The 19,540-nt window shown below is 33.4% G+C and overlaps 1 protein-coding gene across 1 annotated transcript in view; it reads left to right on the top strand.

The window, feature by feature from the left end:
- The window catches only part of LOC114336164 (CAD protein), a 206,016-nt gene that overhangs the window by 50,065 nt on the left and 136,411 nt on the right, over positions 1–19,540 (top strand). The window contains exon 3 of the mRNA XM_050656981.1: positions 13,120–13,393. Coding sequence (XP_050512938.1) covers positions 13,120–13,393 — 274 coding nt within the window. The remainder of the gene's footprint in view (positions 1–13,119; positions 13,394–19,540) is intronic.

Below are 19,540 nucleotides of genomic sequence, written 5' to 3'. Positions count from 1 at the left end.
AGCAAAAAAAATTCTTCTAATAATTTATTTAATCTCACTCATTTATATTGGCAATTCAGACATATATTATACATTTTAAAGTAGAAGACTTTAAAATGATATTGCCAATATTTATGAGTTGCGTTCCTGGGACGACTTACTGAAAGATAGTTCATTCGATTACATGAAATTAACCCCAACTCAAGAATATCCGTCATAAAAAATTATAGCATGTGATATGTCTTTAAAAAGACAACCAAATGCAACGACAGTAAAATTCTCGCGTTAGAGACTTCATAGTAAATCACAAGGGAAAACCAGGAAAAACCCTGTGATACTATCCCGACATCGTAAGTATTTGGTCTTACATTAATTTACTCTCAAAAAATAATACCAAATTCTGACTTGTAACATGTTTAAATTATAAATAATATTAATAATACTAGATATATAAGTAATACTAAAATATAAAATATGTACTAGCTCGATATTATTGACTTATTAATCTTGGTATTTTCTTTCTATTGACTTCCTCTTTCAGTATGGGTAACCACATCCTACTGCATTCTACCGAGGAATTTGCGATACAATTGGTTTCATTTAGCATAATTAGAGCCGCTTCTTTGATTTTTCTCTTTTTACTATCTGATTCTTTCAGGACTATACTTGAATCTCTCCACTGAACTCTATGTTCATTATCCCATGCGTGTTGACATATTTGAGATCTCTCAAATTCTCTATTTTTAATATAAGATTGATGTTCACTTATTCTAACGTCTAATGGTCTTGATGTCTCACCTAAATAAAATTGTTCGCATTCACAAGGTATTTTATAAATGCAATTTTTTGTTCTTTCTTGATCATTGTTAGGTTTAGTTTTAGATAGAATAGATCTCAATGTGTTTGTTGTTTTGAATGTTGTTGAAATGTTGAATTTATTTCCTATTGTTTTAAGTTTCTCGGATAGTCCTTTTATATATGGTATTGATATTTTCCTCGTATTATTTCTGGTGAATGTTGTAGGATCCCGTTCTAAGTTGTTCTGTTCCATTCGATCCAATCTTGACAATTCCTTATTTATAAACGATAAAGGATAATCATTTTTTAATAAAACAGATGTTAACAATTGTTTTTCTGCTAAAAAGGAATTTTCGTTAGAACAAGTAATTTTGGCTCTATCATATAAGGATTTAATGATTCCCTTTTTAACGTTGATGTTGTGATTTGACTTGTAATTGAGATATCTGTTGGTGTGTGTTGGTTTTCTATACACTTGAGTCTCATATCCAATATCCTTCTTTGAGATCAAAACATCGAGGAAAGGTAGGCTGTTATTGTATTCCTTTTCCATTGTAAATTTTATTGTCTCTTCTTGATCGTTTATAATATTCAGGAATGTATCCAACAATTCTGATCCATGAGGCCATATTGAAAACACATCATCTACATATCTCCACCATACTGTGGGTTTTAAATTTTGTTTAGAAATAATATTAGTTTCGAAATCCTCCATAAATATATTAGCCAATAATGGAGATAAAGAAGAGCCCATTGCTAGACCAAAATTTTGTTTATAGAATTCATTGTTTAGTTGAAAATAGGTATTATGGGTACATAATGTCAATAACTCCATTATAGCTGATACATTTAGTCTTGTCCTAGTTGCCAATGTATTATCATTCTCTAATTTCGTTTTGATTATGTTTAAAGTTTTATCTAATGGTACATTTGTAAATAAACTGTTTATGTCAAAACTTACTAAAATATTATTTGGATTAAATTCAACAGTTGATAATTTGTTTAAAAAATGTTTTGTATTTTTTATAAAAGTGTCATCATTATTAGCAAATGGTTTTAGAATGTTTAATAAGAATTTTGATAGTTCACTACAAGGAGAATTGATGGTACTACAAATGGGTCTAAGTGGTATGTTCGCTTTATGAATTTTCGGCACTCCATAAAAATGTGGTGTCTTACTGTAGTGAGGTGTCATTAATTTTCTTTGATAGTATGTTAGATCATTTTTAAATTTGAATAAAGCTCTATATATTTTGTTTTCCAGTGTCTTCGTTGGATCCTTCGTTAATTTGCTATAAGGTCCATTTGTAATTAGATCTGTAATTTTGTCCTCATATTGTATTTTATTCATTATTACAGTTGCATTGCCTTTATCCGCTGGTAGGATTGTTATGGAGTCATCATTTCTTAAAGTTTTTAAAGCTTTCATTTCCTCTTTGCTGATGTTCTGTTCAATTTGATTAGACTTTTCCAATTCAAGTTTACATAGTACCCTATATTGTTCTTTTTCATGAGTTGGTAGACACTGGGATATTTTCTCCACTGAGCTGATTATGTCTAATTTTGGAATAGATGGATGAGTAACAGCATAGTTTAAACCTTTTGACAATACCAAATTTTCCGTTGCATTTAAATGTCTATTTGATAGATTGACAACTGTCGCTAATATGTCATTATTTCTATTTAGGTTATCAAAAGTATGTAAACTATTTTGTTCTAAAAGATTATTAAATTTATTTAAATGTATATTTCTTTGTTTCTGATATGAATTTTCATAAATTATGTGTAAACTAAAAATAATTCGATCAAAATCAGAATTTGATATCATTCCGAAAAGTAAATCTTCAATACTTACGATGTCTTGTTCGATAAAAAATAAATTTGACCTGTGAAATTGCAACCTTTCCCGGATCATCGACAAACTGGCTCTATGTAGAATATTTTGGAGTCTTCTGCTTGAGTATGCTGGCCGTAACCTCAAGCCCTTTGGTATTATGTTGTTATTTCTACATCTTCTTAAAAATTTTATTGAATTTTGACAATGTGCCAGTTTCTCGTAGAAGGTTTCCAATTTCCTAAAATTTTGACACACGATAGGCCCATACCGGTTTCTTAATGTTGTTCTGAAGCTATTCCCTTGTGGCATTTTTATGATTAATTATTTATATGGGAAATAAGCCACAATTAAAATGAAAAAAATAATTTTATTAACGTTTCGACGCCCAAATCGGGTGCCGTTGTCAAAATACAAAATATTAATAAAATAAACTAAAGTGTTGTTGCTAAGCAAAAAAAATTCTTCTAATAATTTATTTAATCTCACTCATTTATATTGGCAATTCAGACATATATTATACATTTTAAAGTAGAAGACTTTAAAATGATATTGCCAATATTTATGAGTTAAAAAGGGAATCATTAAATCCTTATATGATAGAGCCAAAATTACTTGTTCTAACGAAAATTCCTTTTTAGCAGAAAAACAATTGTTAACATCTGTTTTATTAAAAAAGGATTATCCTTTATCGTTTATAAATAAGGAATTGTCAAGATTGGATCGAATGGAACAGAACAACTTGGAACAGGATCCTACAACATTCACCAGAAATAATACGAGGAAAATATCAATACCATATATAAAAGGACTATCCGAGAAACTTAAAACAATAGGAAATAAATTCAACATTTCAACAACATTCAAAACAACAAACACATTGAGATCTATTCTATCTAAAACTAAACCTAACAATGATCAAGAAAGAACAAAAAATTGCATTTATAAAATACCTTGTGAATGCGAACAATTTTATTTAGGTGAGACATCAAGACCATTAGACGTTAGAATAAGTGAACATCAATCTTATATTAAAAATAGAGAATTTGAGAGATCTCAAATATGTCAACACGCATGGGATAATGAACATAGAGTTCAGTGGAGAGATTCAAGTATAGTCCTGAAAGAATCAGATAGTAAAAAGAGAAAAATCAAAGAAGCGGCTCTAATTATGCTAAATGAAACCAATTGTGTCGCAAATTCCTCGGTAGAATGCAGTAGGATGTGGTTACCCATACTGAAAGAGGAAGTCAATAGAAAGAAAATACCAAGATTAATAAGTCAATAATATCGAGCTAGTACATATTTTATATTTTAGTATTACTTATATATCTAGTATTATTAATATTATTTATAATTTAAACATGTTACAAGTCAGAATTTGGTATTATTTTTTGAGAGTAAATTAATGTAAGACCAAATACTTACGATGTCGGGATAGTATCACAGGGTTTTTCCTGGTTTTCCCTTGTGATTTACTATGAAGTCTCTAACGCGAGAATTTTACTGTCGTTGCATTTGGTTGTCTTTTTAAAGACATATCACATGCTATAATTTTTTATGACGGATATTCTTGAGTTGGGGTTAATTTCATGTAATCGAATGAACTATCTTTCAGTAAGTCATCCCAGGAACGCAACTCATAAATATTGGCAATATCATTTTAAAGTCTTCTACTTTAAAATGTATAATATATGTCTGAATTGCCAATATAAATGAGTGAGATTAAATAAATTATTAGAAGAATTTTTTTTGCTTAGCAACAACACTTTAGTTTATTTTAGTAATATTTTGTATTTTGACAACGGCACCCGATTTGGGCGTCGAAACGTTAATAAAATTATTTTTTTCATTTTAATTGTGGCTTATTTCCCATATAAATAATTAATCAAAATTGTTAATTTTGTCAAAATTCATATTATTTACTTTAAACTCAGAACTGAATACGTCCAAACCTAAAATCCATAAGGAAAAATTTCCTGTAACTGGCTGTATACCATTAATTACAAAAATTGAAGAAAATCTTCTGTGTAAAAGGTATATTTATTTAAAACCCCAATAAAGGGCTACATTAAAAGACAGAACGTTTTCGCTCTAAAGAGAGCATCATCAGTGTTCTAAGCAAGCTCTACATGCTAAGCCACCAAAAATACATGGGTTAAAACCCTTAAAACGCCGACCAAAAGTCTTACATTGGCGTGTTATATATTATACCCTGGCGATGGGTGAAATTTAAACAAGACATACCTCAAAGCATGATATGACTATACCACGTGTATGTGGGTGGTTGAGTTGATTTCTCTGTCTTCACAAAGAGAAAGGTAACAGTTGGCTCTTACCTTTCTCTTTGTGAAGACAGGCCTATATGCAGGCGGTTTGCCAACGTCGACTGCGCGGTTTACCTGTTTTACTTGATCTCACCCTAATGCCGCTCTTACCTTTCTCTTTGTGAAGATTTATTTTTTTATTTTTTTTTATTTATTTATTGTTTATAAATATGACCTGGCCTCTAGTGACTAATCCAGGTCGTTTTTTCCTGATGGGATTACAGATATTTTTTTATATTTTTACATTTTTTACTAAACTACTAAATATATTTTTACAATTTATTAATTAATTTGCCATAATCTATTAATTACATTTAACAAATTTAAATAAACAATATACATTTGTTAAAATATTTTTGGTACCATCAACTCCCTTCTAAGTTATAAAGACAGTCCCTCTATTTTCAGAAGAGAGTTGGTAGTCTTTTTTTTTATAAATTTAATGAATTATTTATTGAATTATTATTTTTATTTATTTATTTTATATTGAATTATTATTATTATAATTGTAAATATCTATTTTTGAATTTATATTTTATTTTATTTATTTTAACTTTATCTTACTCAACTTCATCAGGGTTGGATTATTTGTTGTCTTCTTCTATTATTATAGATTTCTTGTTGTTTTTTAGATATTATTTCTGTTAGATTGTTTAATATTCCAAAATATTCTTCATTTTGTAATATATCTCTTATTTCAATTCTTTCTAATCTTCTTCTCATTTCTCTATGTTCTTCATTTTCCATAGTATTTTCACAATGTAACACTATATGTCCTGGTGTACCTAGTTCTCCACATTCACAATATGCATCATCTTTTAAGTTAAATCTTTCCAAATATGTTGGGTACGGTCCATGTCCTGTTAAAAAGTGTACTAAACCTTGTTTTGGATTAAAATAATTTGGAATGTTTTCTAATATTGGTATAAATATTATAATCTTCTTTGTGAAGACAGAGAAATCAACTCAACCACCCACATACACGTGGTATAGTCATATCATGCTTTGCGGTTTATCCTGTTTAAATTTCACTCATCGCCAGGGTATAATATATAACACGCCAATGTAAGACTTTTGGTCGGCGTTTTAAGGGTTTTAACCCATGTATTTTTGGTGGCTTAGCATATAGAGCTTGCTTAGAACACTGATGATGCTCTCTTTAGAGCGAAAACGTTCTGTCTTTTAATGTAGCTCTTTATTGGGGTTTTAAATAAATATACCTTTTACACAGATTTTTTTTCAAACCTAAAATGTCTATTTATATGATTTGGATCCGCTACTGGAATGTCGAGAAGGTCAATCGAACAAAAAAGAAGGTATAGAACATTTCGATGTCTCCAGTCTCCAGGTCAGGTTCTTGTTTACCTACTTGCTATGGTAGGGGTTTAGGGGTTAGGTGGAAGAGCAAGGGGTTAGGTGGAAGAGCAGACGTATGTTGACTGCTAAGGCTTTGTTTATATGCAGGCGGTTTGCCAACGTCGACTGCGCGGTTTACCTGTTTTACTTGATCTCACCCTAATGCCGCCTTTGAAGTTTCACCCTAATACCAAGTAAAACAGGGGGAAAACAGGTAAACCGCGACGTCGACGTTGGCAAACCGCCTGCACATAAACAAGCCCTAAAGCTTATTATTTCTTCTTCTTCTTCTTTTTGTATAGACATGACTCTGTTTTTTCAACGTTCCTCTAGTAAGTTGTCGTTCCATCGTTTTCGTGGTCTTTCCACTGATCGTCTTCCTATTGGGGAACCGTCTCTCGCTGTCCTGACTACCCTCTTTGTTGTCATTCGGCTTATGTGGTCATTCCATTCTATTCTTATGTTTCTTACCCAGGTATTAATGTTATCCACCTTGCATCTCCGTCGTATATCTGTACTTCTAGCTCTGTCCCATAGTCTTAACATCGATTTTTCGAAGGGTTTTCATCTCCGCTGTTTCGAGCAATCTTTTTGTCCTCTCTGTGTCGGGTCGTGTTTCTGCCGCGTATATCATTATTGGTCTGATGACTGTTTTGTAAATTCTGCCTTTCATTTCTTTTCCGATATTTTTATTTCTCCACATTGTGTCATTCAGGCAACCTGCGGCTCTGTTTGCTCTATTCACTTGATCTTCCACTTCTGTTTCGAGCCTTCCGTAGCTAGATAGTGTGATGCTTAGATATTTAAACTCCATCACTTGTTCTATTATCTGACCTTCCAGCTCCAATTTACATCTTATTGGATCTGCTGTTATAACCATGCATTTTGTCTTTTTTGAGGAAATTAACATGTTAAATTTTCTGGCGATTATGTTGAATTGGTGCAGCATACTGTAAATCATCTTCACTTTGAGAGATTAGTATTGCATCGTCCGCATAGCAGATTATTTTAAGTTGTTTTTCTCTCATTTGGTATCCTTTTTTAGTTCTTACTTTTTTTTTTTATTATTTCGTCCATGATCAGGTTGAACAATAAAGGACTCAAGGAATCCCCCTGTTTTATCCCATTGCCGGCTTCAGTTCGGTCAGTTAGTTCATCTTCCACTTTTACTTTTATTGTGTTGTTCTGGTAGATGTCTTCTATCGTTTTAATTATTCCCAGAGGTACCTCTCTCGAGTAATACAAGTGGATAACGTCCTTTAATGTGACCCTGTCAAATGCTTTCTTAAGGTCCACGAAACATAAATATGCCGGTTTGTTGTATTCCAACGATTTCTCTTGAACTTGCCTCATTATAAATATAGCGTCAGTGCATGACCTTCCCGACCTAAAATCTTGTTGTTCTTCTGCCAATGTTATAATTTCATTCAATTTGTTTGTTATCACTTTTGTTGTTAATTTTAATGTTGTGTTTAATAAGTTAATCCCTCTGTAATTCTCCGGGTCTGATTTGTCTCCTTTTTTGAAGAGAGGTATTAGGATGCTTGATCTCCATTCTTGTGGTATTCTGTTTTGTTCTATTATTTTTTGTATTAGTTTTAATAGTTGTTTAGTTAGATCTTGTCCTCCGTACTTTAGGAGTTCGTTCGATATTCTGTCCTCTCCTGGAGATTTTCTATTTTCTAATTTTCTTAATGCTTCCTTTACCTCTCCCTCCTCGATGTTTATTTCTTCGTTTGTCGTAACTTCAGGTGTTGGTGGTTCATTATCGTCGCCTTTAGCAAATAGAGATCGGAAGTAGTCTGCCCATGGTTCCTTCTGAATGTGTTTCGCTTTTATTAATTCGTTCATCTCCTTTCTTTGCCCTCTGATCATTCTCCATACTTCTTTTTGTGTTCCGTAGAAGTCATGTTCCATCTGTTTTGAAAAACTCTGCCAGTGCTCCCTTTTTATTTGTCTCACTAAAGTATTCGTTTGTTTTGTTCTGTATTATAAAAAGGCTTTCTTCTTTTCTTCGCATTTTATCTTAACTTCCTCTCTAAACCACGGGGTTTTCTTCTTTAATATGTGAGTATTCGTTACTTTTCTCTCTCCAAGTGATTCTGTTGCAGCGTCGATTATGTTACTTTTGAGTTTTTGCCAGCTTTCATCGATGTTATCGTTTTCTAATATTCCATTCTCAGCAATTTTCTCTGATATTCTTTTCCTGTATAAGTATTCTGTGGATTCCATATGTAGTCCTTCGACTTTGATTTTTGTTTGTGTTGGTGCTGCCCTCTTAGGTGTGAAATATTTCATAATTACTCCTATTTTACATAATACTAGGCTATGGTCGCTACCTACATCTGCTGAGTTAAGGCATCTTACGTCGATTATTTTTGATGGATGTATATCTCTGTTGGTTACAGCATAATCTACCATAGATTATTAATTGTAAAAATATATTGTTAAAAGTAACGTACGTACTGAATCTCGCCCCAAATTTATTTTCTGTTACTTTTGTATCTTTTTTTGGAACATTAATAAAGACCTTTATCCTGCGGGAGTTTAAAGTATAAAGACCTTTATCCAGATTTAGCCATACGGCTCACACTCCCTCCAAGGGGAAAATTGACTAATCCCAGATACCTACGGTATGAAAAGGATTGAGCTCTGGTGGGACTCTTTCAGTGTTATCGAGCCCTCTAGGTGACTTGGTATGCAGGTGTATCTCCCAAAAATTTTCGTTCACATCTGGCCGTTGCGAGTAGTACAGCTTTGTGCATGGTCTTGTAAAGATGTTCATTAAGCCCCAGCTTTTTTATGCTTTCGAGGAGGTTCTTCGGAACGACTCCAGTGGTAGACATAATACTAGGTATCGTCTGGGAACTTTGCATTCTCCATTGTCTTCATATTTGAATTTCCAGATTTCTTTACTTGGCGATCTTTTCAGTAAACTTACTACGTAGATTATTGTTGTTAGGTATCGCCACGTCAATTAGTGTTGTTTGTCTTGTTAATTTATTAACTAGTACAAGATCTGGTCTATTATGTGCCACTGTTTGCTCTGTGAGCACAGTGCGGTCCCAGTATAGCTTGTAGTTGCCATCCTCAAGCATACTCTCAGGGACGTATTGATAATATGGAAGATGGTCCGTTTGGAGAAAACCCAGCTGGATAGCTATCTCTTGATGAAGGATTTTTCCCACTGCGTCATGTCGTTCCTTGTATTCAGTTGCAGCAAATGCCTGGCATCCCCCTGTAAGATGTTTGATGGTTTCTTGGGTTTGAGATCCATATCGGCATTTGTCGTTTTTGACCTGAGGGTCTTTGATGATATATTTCAGGTAATATTTGGTTGGTATAACCTGATCCCGAATGGCCAGTAATGAACCCTCCGTTTCAGGGAACATCTTTCCTGATGTCAACCAATAGTTCGACGTTGTATTGTCGACATAGTCTTGGCTGACCTCATTGGGATGTCGCCTGTGCAGATGTTTACCCATCCAGGTGCGCATTTTTTCGTCTTTAGTGAGGTGGTTTATGCGCATTTCTGGTTCCCTCAGTTTGATCGGTGTTGTGTCATCTACTGCGCAAATAGCGCGATGTAGATTAGATGTCTCAGCTTGCATCTGAAAATAAGTTCTTAAATTAGCAATTTGTTTATCTAATTGCTCAGCTATCTAGCATCAGTTCTTAGTTTCTCAGTTCTTAGCATCTCATCTAGTTGGTTTCGAGTGGAAGTTATTAATTTCAGATCATCCATATACAACAGATGATTAAGCTTCGACACCACATTGTTGTTATTTTTGATGCTAAAACCTGCGTCAGTGGAGTTCAATAGCTGAAATAGTGGGTTCATAGCTAAACAGAACCACAGTGACTTAAGAGGAAACAGTAGCGATCAACAGGTAGCGAAAACGCGTTCCAATATTGCGGCTGTAATTTTGATTTTTCAGAGATATTTGGCACACGTATTCGTAATATAATAAAGAATGACGGTACAGAGCCCAATTTGAAAAATATATTAATATGTGGAAATTACTCTGTAATTAAATACAAAATTAAAAAAAAACGAGCCTGTACCACCCTTAAGAAGAACAAAAAAATACACTTTCTTCAAATAAACTTTTTTATCCGATGCCTAGATTTTGTGTTATTTTGGAACTACTAATGAAATAAAAAATTTTAGTAGTTCCAAAATGACAAAATCTAGGCATCGGATAAAAAAGTTTATTTGAAGAAAGTGTATTTTTTTGTTCTTCTTAATGGCGGTACAGGCTCGTTTTTTAAATATTGTATTTAATTACAGAGTAATTTCCACATATTAATATATTTTTCAAATTGGGCTCTGTACCGCCATTCTTTATTATATTACGAATACGTGTGCCAAATATCTCGAAAAAATATTCAAAATTACAACCGCAATCTTGGAACGCGTTTTTGCTACCTGTTGATCGCTACTGTTTCCTCTACAGGCCCCGGCTGATTGCGATATTTTCAGTTTCGATGTTATTTCACCAGGTATTTGAAGGTGAATTCTATGTAGTCTTCCACTCTGTCATTATATACTGTAAAAAGGTCACTATATTATCATCGACTTTATATATTCTCAATATGTCTATAAGCCATTCATGCGGCACTGAATCAAAGGACTTCTTGTAATCAATGAAGGCAGTAAATAGGTTCCTCTTTTTGGAATATGCTTGCTTAAAAATGACTGAGTCGATGATAAGTTGTTCTTTGCAACCCAAGACCTTTATCCCTTCCAGATTTAGCCATACGGCTCACACACCCTCTAAGGGGAAAATTGACTCATCCCAGATACCCACGGTATCAAAAGGATTGAGCTCTGGTGGGACTCTTTCCATGTTATCGAGCCCTAGGTGACTTGGTACGCAGGTGTATCTCCCAAAAATTTTCGTACACATCTGGCCGTTTCGAGTAGTACTGCTTTCTGCATGGTCTTATAAAGATGTTCATTAAGACCCAGCTTTTTTATTATTATTATTATTATTATTATGGGTCCTCTTCTATGAAGTAACGTCGAGCGGTCGCGTTCGTGGTAAACAGATATTGGAACATTAGATCGAAAAACTGAAAAATACACTTATTCATTATGTTTGAAAAATCTATCGAATGGCACCAAACACGACCCCCCACGAATGTGGGGTGGGGGTTACTTTAAAATTTTAAATAGTAGCCCCCATTTTTTATTGCTGATTCGGATTCCTTACGTAAAAATAAGTAACTTTTATTTAAAACATTTTTTCGAATTATGGATAGATGGCGCTATAATCGGAAAAGTCGATTATTGGAAATAGAAAATTAAATTAAAAATGGAAAGTCCCCACTAAAATGGAAAACTTAACTTTTTTTGGTTTTAGAACCTACTCTTTATACCCCAATATTTCCCCAAAGCGCTCGAGTGACTGCACTTTTAGCATACTTTCCTCCCCTGCTAATACGTGCTTCGTCTGATTTCAGTCTGATTTCAGGTACAGTCAAAATTCCATAATTAGTTATAGACTCATATCCTGGTATCTAGTGGCTTTGGACGTACTTTTTTTATTTTTGATACCTCACACGGCTCCTCGATTCGCATTTTGTCTTTTAGTAGTGGTCAAACTAATTTCTGAACTCCTTTATAAGGTAAAGGGTCTTATGATTTGTACTCCGTCGATAAATATTTCGACTTTAAAGCCTGTTTTCACGCTACGTCTTATTGTACGTTTTGTGGGTCATACAAAACGTACGTTTTGTGGGTCATACAAAACGTACGTTTTGTGGGTCATACAAAACGTACGTTTTGTGGGTCATACAAAACGTACGTTTTGTGGGTCATACAAAACGTACGTTTTGTGGGTCATACAAAACGTACGTTTTGTCCAGTGTATATTGGATTTTTACATATTTTACAGCTATATCGTTTCAATTATGTACTAATTAAACCATACAGCAAACAATACTTTTTTATATAAAATTTATTAGTACGTACGTCCAACCATTAAGGGGGTAGGCGCAAAATCTTGGTCCATCATCATCATCATCATTCTCTTTGCCTTATCCCTATGCGGGATAAGGCATAGGGATAAGGCAAAGAGAATGATGATGATGATGATTTCCATAATTGCATTTCTCCACACAATTCTATCTTGGGTCATATCAATGTTAATCCCCTTTACCAACATGTCCTGCCTTATCGTCTCCCCCCAGGTCTTCTTTGGTCTTCCTCTCCTACCCCTTCCAGGAATCTGCACTTCAGCTATAGAATTTTCCCTTCAGCTTCATTGGAATTTTTCTGTCACGCGACACACCACTCGCTTCTTTCCACTTCATCCATCCAGCCCTAATTCTACTGCATGCATCTCCATCTATTTCTCCATTACTCTGTACAAAATTTTGGTCCAATGCTATTTAAATGCATTCGTTTTTTTTTCGAATCCTGAGAAAACTCATAAGTATTTTTGAAAAATTTAAACGCATAATGAAATATTACATTACTACCGAGGGCCGAAAGTCCCTAAAAACTTCTATAATGTTTATTTTAATAAGTTATAGGGGTAAAAAGAAGAGAACATTGAGTGTAATTCTCAATTTCAAATATCTCATTCAAAAGAAACTTTTTGTTTATTTTAAGGGACTTTCGGCCTCGGTAATAATATCTTTCATTATGTGTTTAAATTTTTCAAAAATATTTATTAGTTTTCTCAGGATTCGAAAAAAATGAACGCATTTAAATAGGATTGGACCAAGATTTTCCCTACCTCCTTAAGATAATATTTAATGTTTAATTGAAATGAACAATACGTCTGTCTTTACAGTACAATACTTTTACTTTTGCAGTTTTTTCGAATCTAATCGAATATGGGCCTCGGCGTTGGTGGTTGGAGAACACTGCAACTACCCCAGCCATTGGCGCAGCACTAGAACATTGTCAGCTTGGATGGCCCAAGAAAACGTGCCGGGTATCCAAGGAATCGACACCAGACAACTCACCAAGAAAATTCGAGAGCATGGTACTATGTTAGGAAAGATCGTTTATCGCTTGCCTTTGCCTGCCGAAGTATCTATTCTGGATCCTAATTTAAGGAATTTAGTTGCTGAAGTATCCATAGAGGTATGTAGCAATAAAATAATTAACCACAAGTAGTAAATAGATCACTCTAATTTAAAGACTTTACTTTTATATCAAATTTAAATAAATTTTTTTAGTCGTTTTCATATTTTTTAAGGAATATTAATCATGACAACTATCTGTTCTAACAAATCTAATCTAGTCTGCTTTACTCTGATTTTGCATGTGCCATTTCCATCTAATGTTACCACAGCCTGTTGGTTCCAATAGAAATTTCTCACCATGTTAATGTCATTTTTGTCGAGACCTTTTCGCTTTAGACCTTTTATGCGAATGTTATGTTTGTAACTTTGTCGAAAGCTTTCTTATAGTCTATAAACGCAACGAAAAGATCTTTTTGTTGGTCTCAACACTTTTGGACAAGAGTTGTGAAACTACACAGAGCTTCTACTGTTCCGAAAGCCAAACTGTCTATTACTCATATCCGCTTGACACTTTCTGAATATTCTTGCATGTATATATAAATACACCGGTATTTTAGGCGTTAACGCCCTTCCGGTAGGGATCTATGGGGGAGTATCACCGAGCCGCAAGCCCTTATCCCTTGCCGTACTGCTCCCTCATAGGCCGATTAGACGCCCGCATATTCCAGTCTAAGCGCCATTCATATTTAGAATTTTATACTGACGCGTTAGCCTTTTTTGTCTTCCGATGACCTGGTGGAGTCGAACTCACATACCTCACGGCGAAGTGAAGTGGCGGTCAGCCGCTAGTCCCACTGAGCTGTCCGATCGACTTCTTGCATGTATAACCTTTAAAAATGTTTTCAATGAATGTGACATTAAGCTATAAGCTGATTAATCTATAGCAGCGGTTCTCAATCTGTGGTACATGTACCACTGGTGGTACATATCACTATTCAAGGTGGTACACAAAACGCAAAAACAGCCAAAATCAGCACCACTATTATAGTTAATTAGATCACCTAGTTAGATCGGTATTTCAGTTGGATGGTACCAAAAATAATAAAAAAATATTTGGTGGTACATGACTCAAAACGATTGAGAACCGCTGATCTATAGTCATTACAATGTTTGGGGTTCTTGGTTTTTGGTAGCGGAACAAAGGTCGACAGTATCCATTCCGTAGGTATCTCACCAGCTATTGCGCTTAAATTGTCTTCATCTAAAAGTTTAATCAGCTCGATATGAACTTCATCTGGTCCAATAGACGAGCGGCACACCCCTAATTTGACGCTTAAAAATCGAAAAAGCTACCATGATAGGTGAATGGCAAATTTTTTTCATTCTATATGTTTTCGAGATCGCTGAATCCGAATTTTTATCTAGAATTGGTGGAACATGTTCAAAGATCAAATTTTATGCAAAAATGCGAAAAATCAATTTTGATGATTTTTCAACTTTGCCTCGCTGTAAATATTTCCTTTTGAAAATTTTACTGTGTCATCTTTGAAGTATTTAGATAACAATGACATTTTTCTGGAATATTTCAAAAAATTAAAAGAGGAGTTGTTAATTGTTAAACATTTTGTCGTTAGATTTCGTAGTTTCATGTTTACTTAAAAAAGTTGAGTGACAAATTTTTTAGTTTATAATTTTAATCAACACAGCATTAACACATAAGTCAAGTTTTTTGGAATATTTCAAGTCAAATATGCAATAGGAAAGAAGTTATGTAACTTTATAGACGAATGGCACTCCCCCACAAAAACGCTTATTTCTCGAGATACTAACCACGGTGTGGTGAATGGCTAATTTTGATCATACTTTATGTTTTTGATGGTGCTGAAAACGAAAATGGGGTTTATTTTGAATTTTAGATGGGGGAACGTTGTCAAAATCGCAATTTTACCCTAAATAAAAAAATGATATCACGTTTTTCTTAAAATTAACAGTTGCACCATTTTTTTATAAAAGATTTTGTTCTTTGTACCCTTTATTTTAACACAAACTTAATTAAAAAGCTAAATTTCAAATTTTGTTACTTAACTGTTGCGATTAAACTTTGCAATTCAGGAATCTGCACCTTTTACTTTAAACCAATCATAACTTTTATTATAATAAGAAAGAAAGTTTGAAACAGATCCCATTGTCTTCAGAAAGGTGAGAAATATATACTATAAAAATTTCAGAAAAAAATATTAAAAAGGAACAGAGTTGCAGCGAGTTAAACGCAAAAAACGTGAATTATTTTTTTTTATTTTCAGGGTAAAATTGCGATTTTGACAATGTTCCCCCACGTAAAATTAAAAATAAACCTAATTTTCGTTTTCAGTACTATCAAAAACATAAAGTATGATCAAAATTAGCCTTCCACCACACCTTGTTCAGTATCTCGAGAAATAAGCATTTTTGGGGTGATTTTTCGCATTTTTGCATAAAATTTGATTTTTGAACATGCTCCACCAATTCTAGATAAAATTAAACTTCATATTCCGATTCAGCGACCTCGAAAACATAAAGAATGACCAAAATTGGCCATTCACCTTAAAGTTGATTTTCGTGGCCGGTATAACTTAATTTTAGGGGTTTCTGCCGCTCGCCTATAAGGCTCTGCCAGATTTTGAGTTGTTTATAGCATGTTGGACTTCAGATTTTAATATTATTGGAGCTTCCTCGTTATCAATTTGTGTTGGTTTCGTTCTTATGTCCATAAAAAGATCTTCAATATACTTAATCCTTACTTGTTTTATTTCAATTGGGTTATTAATAGGTTTATTGTTTTTGTCAATTAATCGGTTGGGTGTGTCTGTTCGTGATTTTAAAGATAATTCACCCGTGTTGAGCTGGCCCCCCCCACTTGCAAAAATTAAAAATCAAATAGCCCTGATTTATGAGCTATTTATGAGCTCTCATATTCCGCAAACTAAAAATTTTGAGCTCGTTCCACTGAGCAGGAATTTAATACCCTAGTGGGGGGGGGGGGCTGAGTCAGCCCCCCCCCCACTACTTAAAAATAGGAATATTGAATCGGTTTTTGCGGCAGAATTACGAGCTATTTATGAGCTCTTGAAATTATATAGTTTCGATTTTTGAGCTCATCCCCTTCACCCCCAAAACAACCCTTTAATTGATTTAACTTAAGAGAAAGATGCTGAGAAAACTTAAAATATATCGTATTGCGGATATAATTCATATAGCTTATATACTCTAAGAATAAACTATTAAATCAAGAGCATTTCGATTATTGAGCTACAACCCCTTCGCAAGAAAACCACCCTATCTTCCCGGCTTAAGAGAAAGTTGTACTTAAAATGCATTAAACTAATTATTTGGCGACTACATATCATTTAATAATTTATAAGCTTCCAAATTACGCGCATTTAGATCAGTAGATCGCAATTTATTTTGTATAGTGCAGTCACTGAAGGTAAAAATCAACGATTACCTTCAATTTCGGTGAACCTTCATCGATTTTCACGAAAATTGGTCAGTAGTTAGAGGATACGTCAAGAAACAAAGGTGACATGGTACCACCTTGCGCCTTTACCCTGAGGGTGGATACCGCCCCTTCTCGGGGGTGAAAATTATTTTATAAAAAATAAATGCACAAATCAATAAAAGAACAAATTAAAAGCAAAATTTATTATATAAAGTTAATAAAATAAGTCAATACTTTTTAAGTTATTAAAGATCAAAGATTTTAATTATTTGTGAAAAAAATGCATGTGTTGAAAAGGTTTTTTGTAAATCACTGAAAAACTTTAAGTTTTTACAAAAAAGTTAATAGTAGTTTAATTCGTATAGCTTATATTCTAAGAATAAACTCTTAAATCACGCGTCTTTCGATTATAGAGCTACAACCCCTTCGCAAGAAAACGACCCCATATTCCCGGCTTAAGAGAGAGTTGTTCTTAAAATAATTTAAATTAATTATTTGGCGACTACATATCGTTTAATAATTTATGAGCTTGCAAAATATACGCATCTCAATTATTGAATTGCCATTTTCTTTCTATAGTGCAGTCACTGAAGGTAAAAATCAACTAGTACCTTCGATTTCGGTAAATCTCCACTTATTTTCACGAATTGACAATAACAACTTGGGGTTTTAGCCTGGGGTATAAGTCACCCCTTCTCGGGAGTGAAAATTACTTTATTAAAAATAACCCCACAAATCGAGAGAGGGACAAATTGTAAGAAAAATTTGTTATATAATGTGATTAAAATAAATCAATACTTTTTGAGTTATTAAAGATCAAATATTTTAATTTTTGGAAAGAAAATGCATGCTTTAGAGCGATTTTTCATAAATGACTCAAAAACTGTAAGTTTTTACAAAAAAGTTTTCATCACTAAAATTGAAGCTAATAAAAAATATAATAAATTGCTTACTTGAAAAACCCTTTAATGTTAATTTAAAGTAAGTTATTGGTAATTAAATGTATATTTTTTTCCGCGACTGTTAAAATCTAAGGGTTCAAGCTTAAATAACGGGAAAGAGATGCATTTTATAACACTTAGGTACTAAATACTTGTCAAAGTACTTAGAAATACCTATGAAAAATAAGATGCAGAAAAAGTTGATAGTATCAAAATCCGCTCACCAATTTTCGTGAAAATGAATGGAGATTTACCGAAATCGAAGGTACTAGTTGATTTTTACCTTCAGTGACTGCACTATAGAAAGAAAATGGCAATTCAATAATTGAGATGCGTATATTTTGCAAGCTCATAAATTATTAAACGATATGTAGTCGCCAAATAATTAATTTAAATTATTTTAAGAACAACTCTCTCTTAAGCCGGGAATATGGGGTCGTTTTCTTGCGAAGGGGTTGTAGCTCTATAATCGAAAGACGCGTGATTTAAGAGTTTATTCTTAAAATATAAGCTATACGAATTAAACTACTATTACCTTTTTGGAAAAACTTAAAGTTTTTCAGTGATTTACAAAAAACCTTTTCAAAACCTGCATTTTTTTCACAAATAATTAAAATCTTTGATCTTTAATAACTTAAAAAGTATTGACTTATTTTATTAACTTTATATAATAAATTTTGCTTTTAATTTGTTCTTTTATTGATTTGTGCATTTATTTTTTATAAAATAATTTTCACCCCCGAGAAGGGGCGGTATCCACCCTCAGGGTAAAGGCGCAAGGTGGTACCATGTCACCTTTGTTTCTTGACGTATTCTCTAACCACTGACCAATTTTCGTGAAAATCGATGAAGGTTCACCGAAATTGAAGGTAATCGTTGATTTTTACCTTCAGTGACTGCACTATACAAAATAAATTGCAATTTACTGATCTAAATGCGCGTAATTTGGAAGCTTATAAATTATTAAATGATATGTAGTCGCCAAATAATTAGTTTAACGCATTTTAAATACAACTTTCTCTTAAGCCGGGAAGATAGGGTGGTTTTCTGGCGAAGGGGTTGTAGCTCAATAATCGAAATGCTCTTGATTTAATAGTTTATTCTTAGAGTATATAAGCTATAGGAATTATATTCGCAATACGATATATTTTAAGTTTTCTCAGCATCTTTCTCTTAAGTTAAATCAATTAAAGGGTTGTTTGGGGGTGAAGGGGATGAGCTCAAAAATCGAAACTATATAATTTCAAGAGCTCATAAATAGCTCGTAATTCTGCTGCAAAAACCGATTCAATATTCCTATTTTTAAGTAGTGGGGGGGGCTGAGTCAGGGGGGCTATCCCACTAGGGTATTAAATTCCTGCTCAGTGGAACGAGCTCAAAATTTTTAGTTTGCGGAATATGAGAGCTCATAAATAGCTCATAAATCAGGGCTATTTGTTTTTTAATTTTTGCAAGTGGGGGGGGGGCCAGCTCAACACGGGTAGATAATTCCTTCGCTTCTTCATGTAAATTATAATGATAATATTTTTTCTGCAAATCTTCCCTTTTGATGCATGCTTCCGTCATCCACTTTTCCTTAGCCTCCTTAATTTTGCTCCGTAATAATTTATGTTTTCTCTGTACTTATTTGGGTTTTTGTTTCTACATTTTCTTATTTGTTCCATTTCCAGTATTTCTTTAGTCATCCAAGGTTTTCGGCTTTGTGCTTTCTTTTATAGAGTTTCTTTCTGTTTTTATAACAGAATCTGTGATTTTCCTCCACATATTGTTCACATTTTCAGTGTTTTTCATGTTTAATATTAATTTTTTCATTTCTTGATTGATACAAGTTGAAGCCTCAGCAAGG

Source organism: Diabrotica virgifera, chromosome 7, assembly GCF_917563875.1.
Source record: "Diabrotica virgifera virgifera chromosome 7, PGI_DIABVI_V3a".
NCBI classification, from domain to species: Eukaryota; Metazoa; Arthropoda; class Insecta; order Coleoptera; family Chrysomelidae; genus Diabrotica; species Diabrotica virgifera.
Note: the sequence above shows the minus strand (reverse complement) of the source record. Positions and strands in the feature narration are given on the sequence as shown.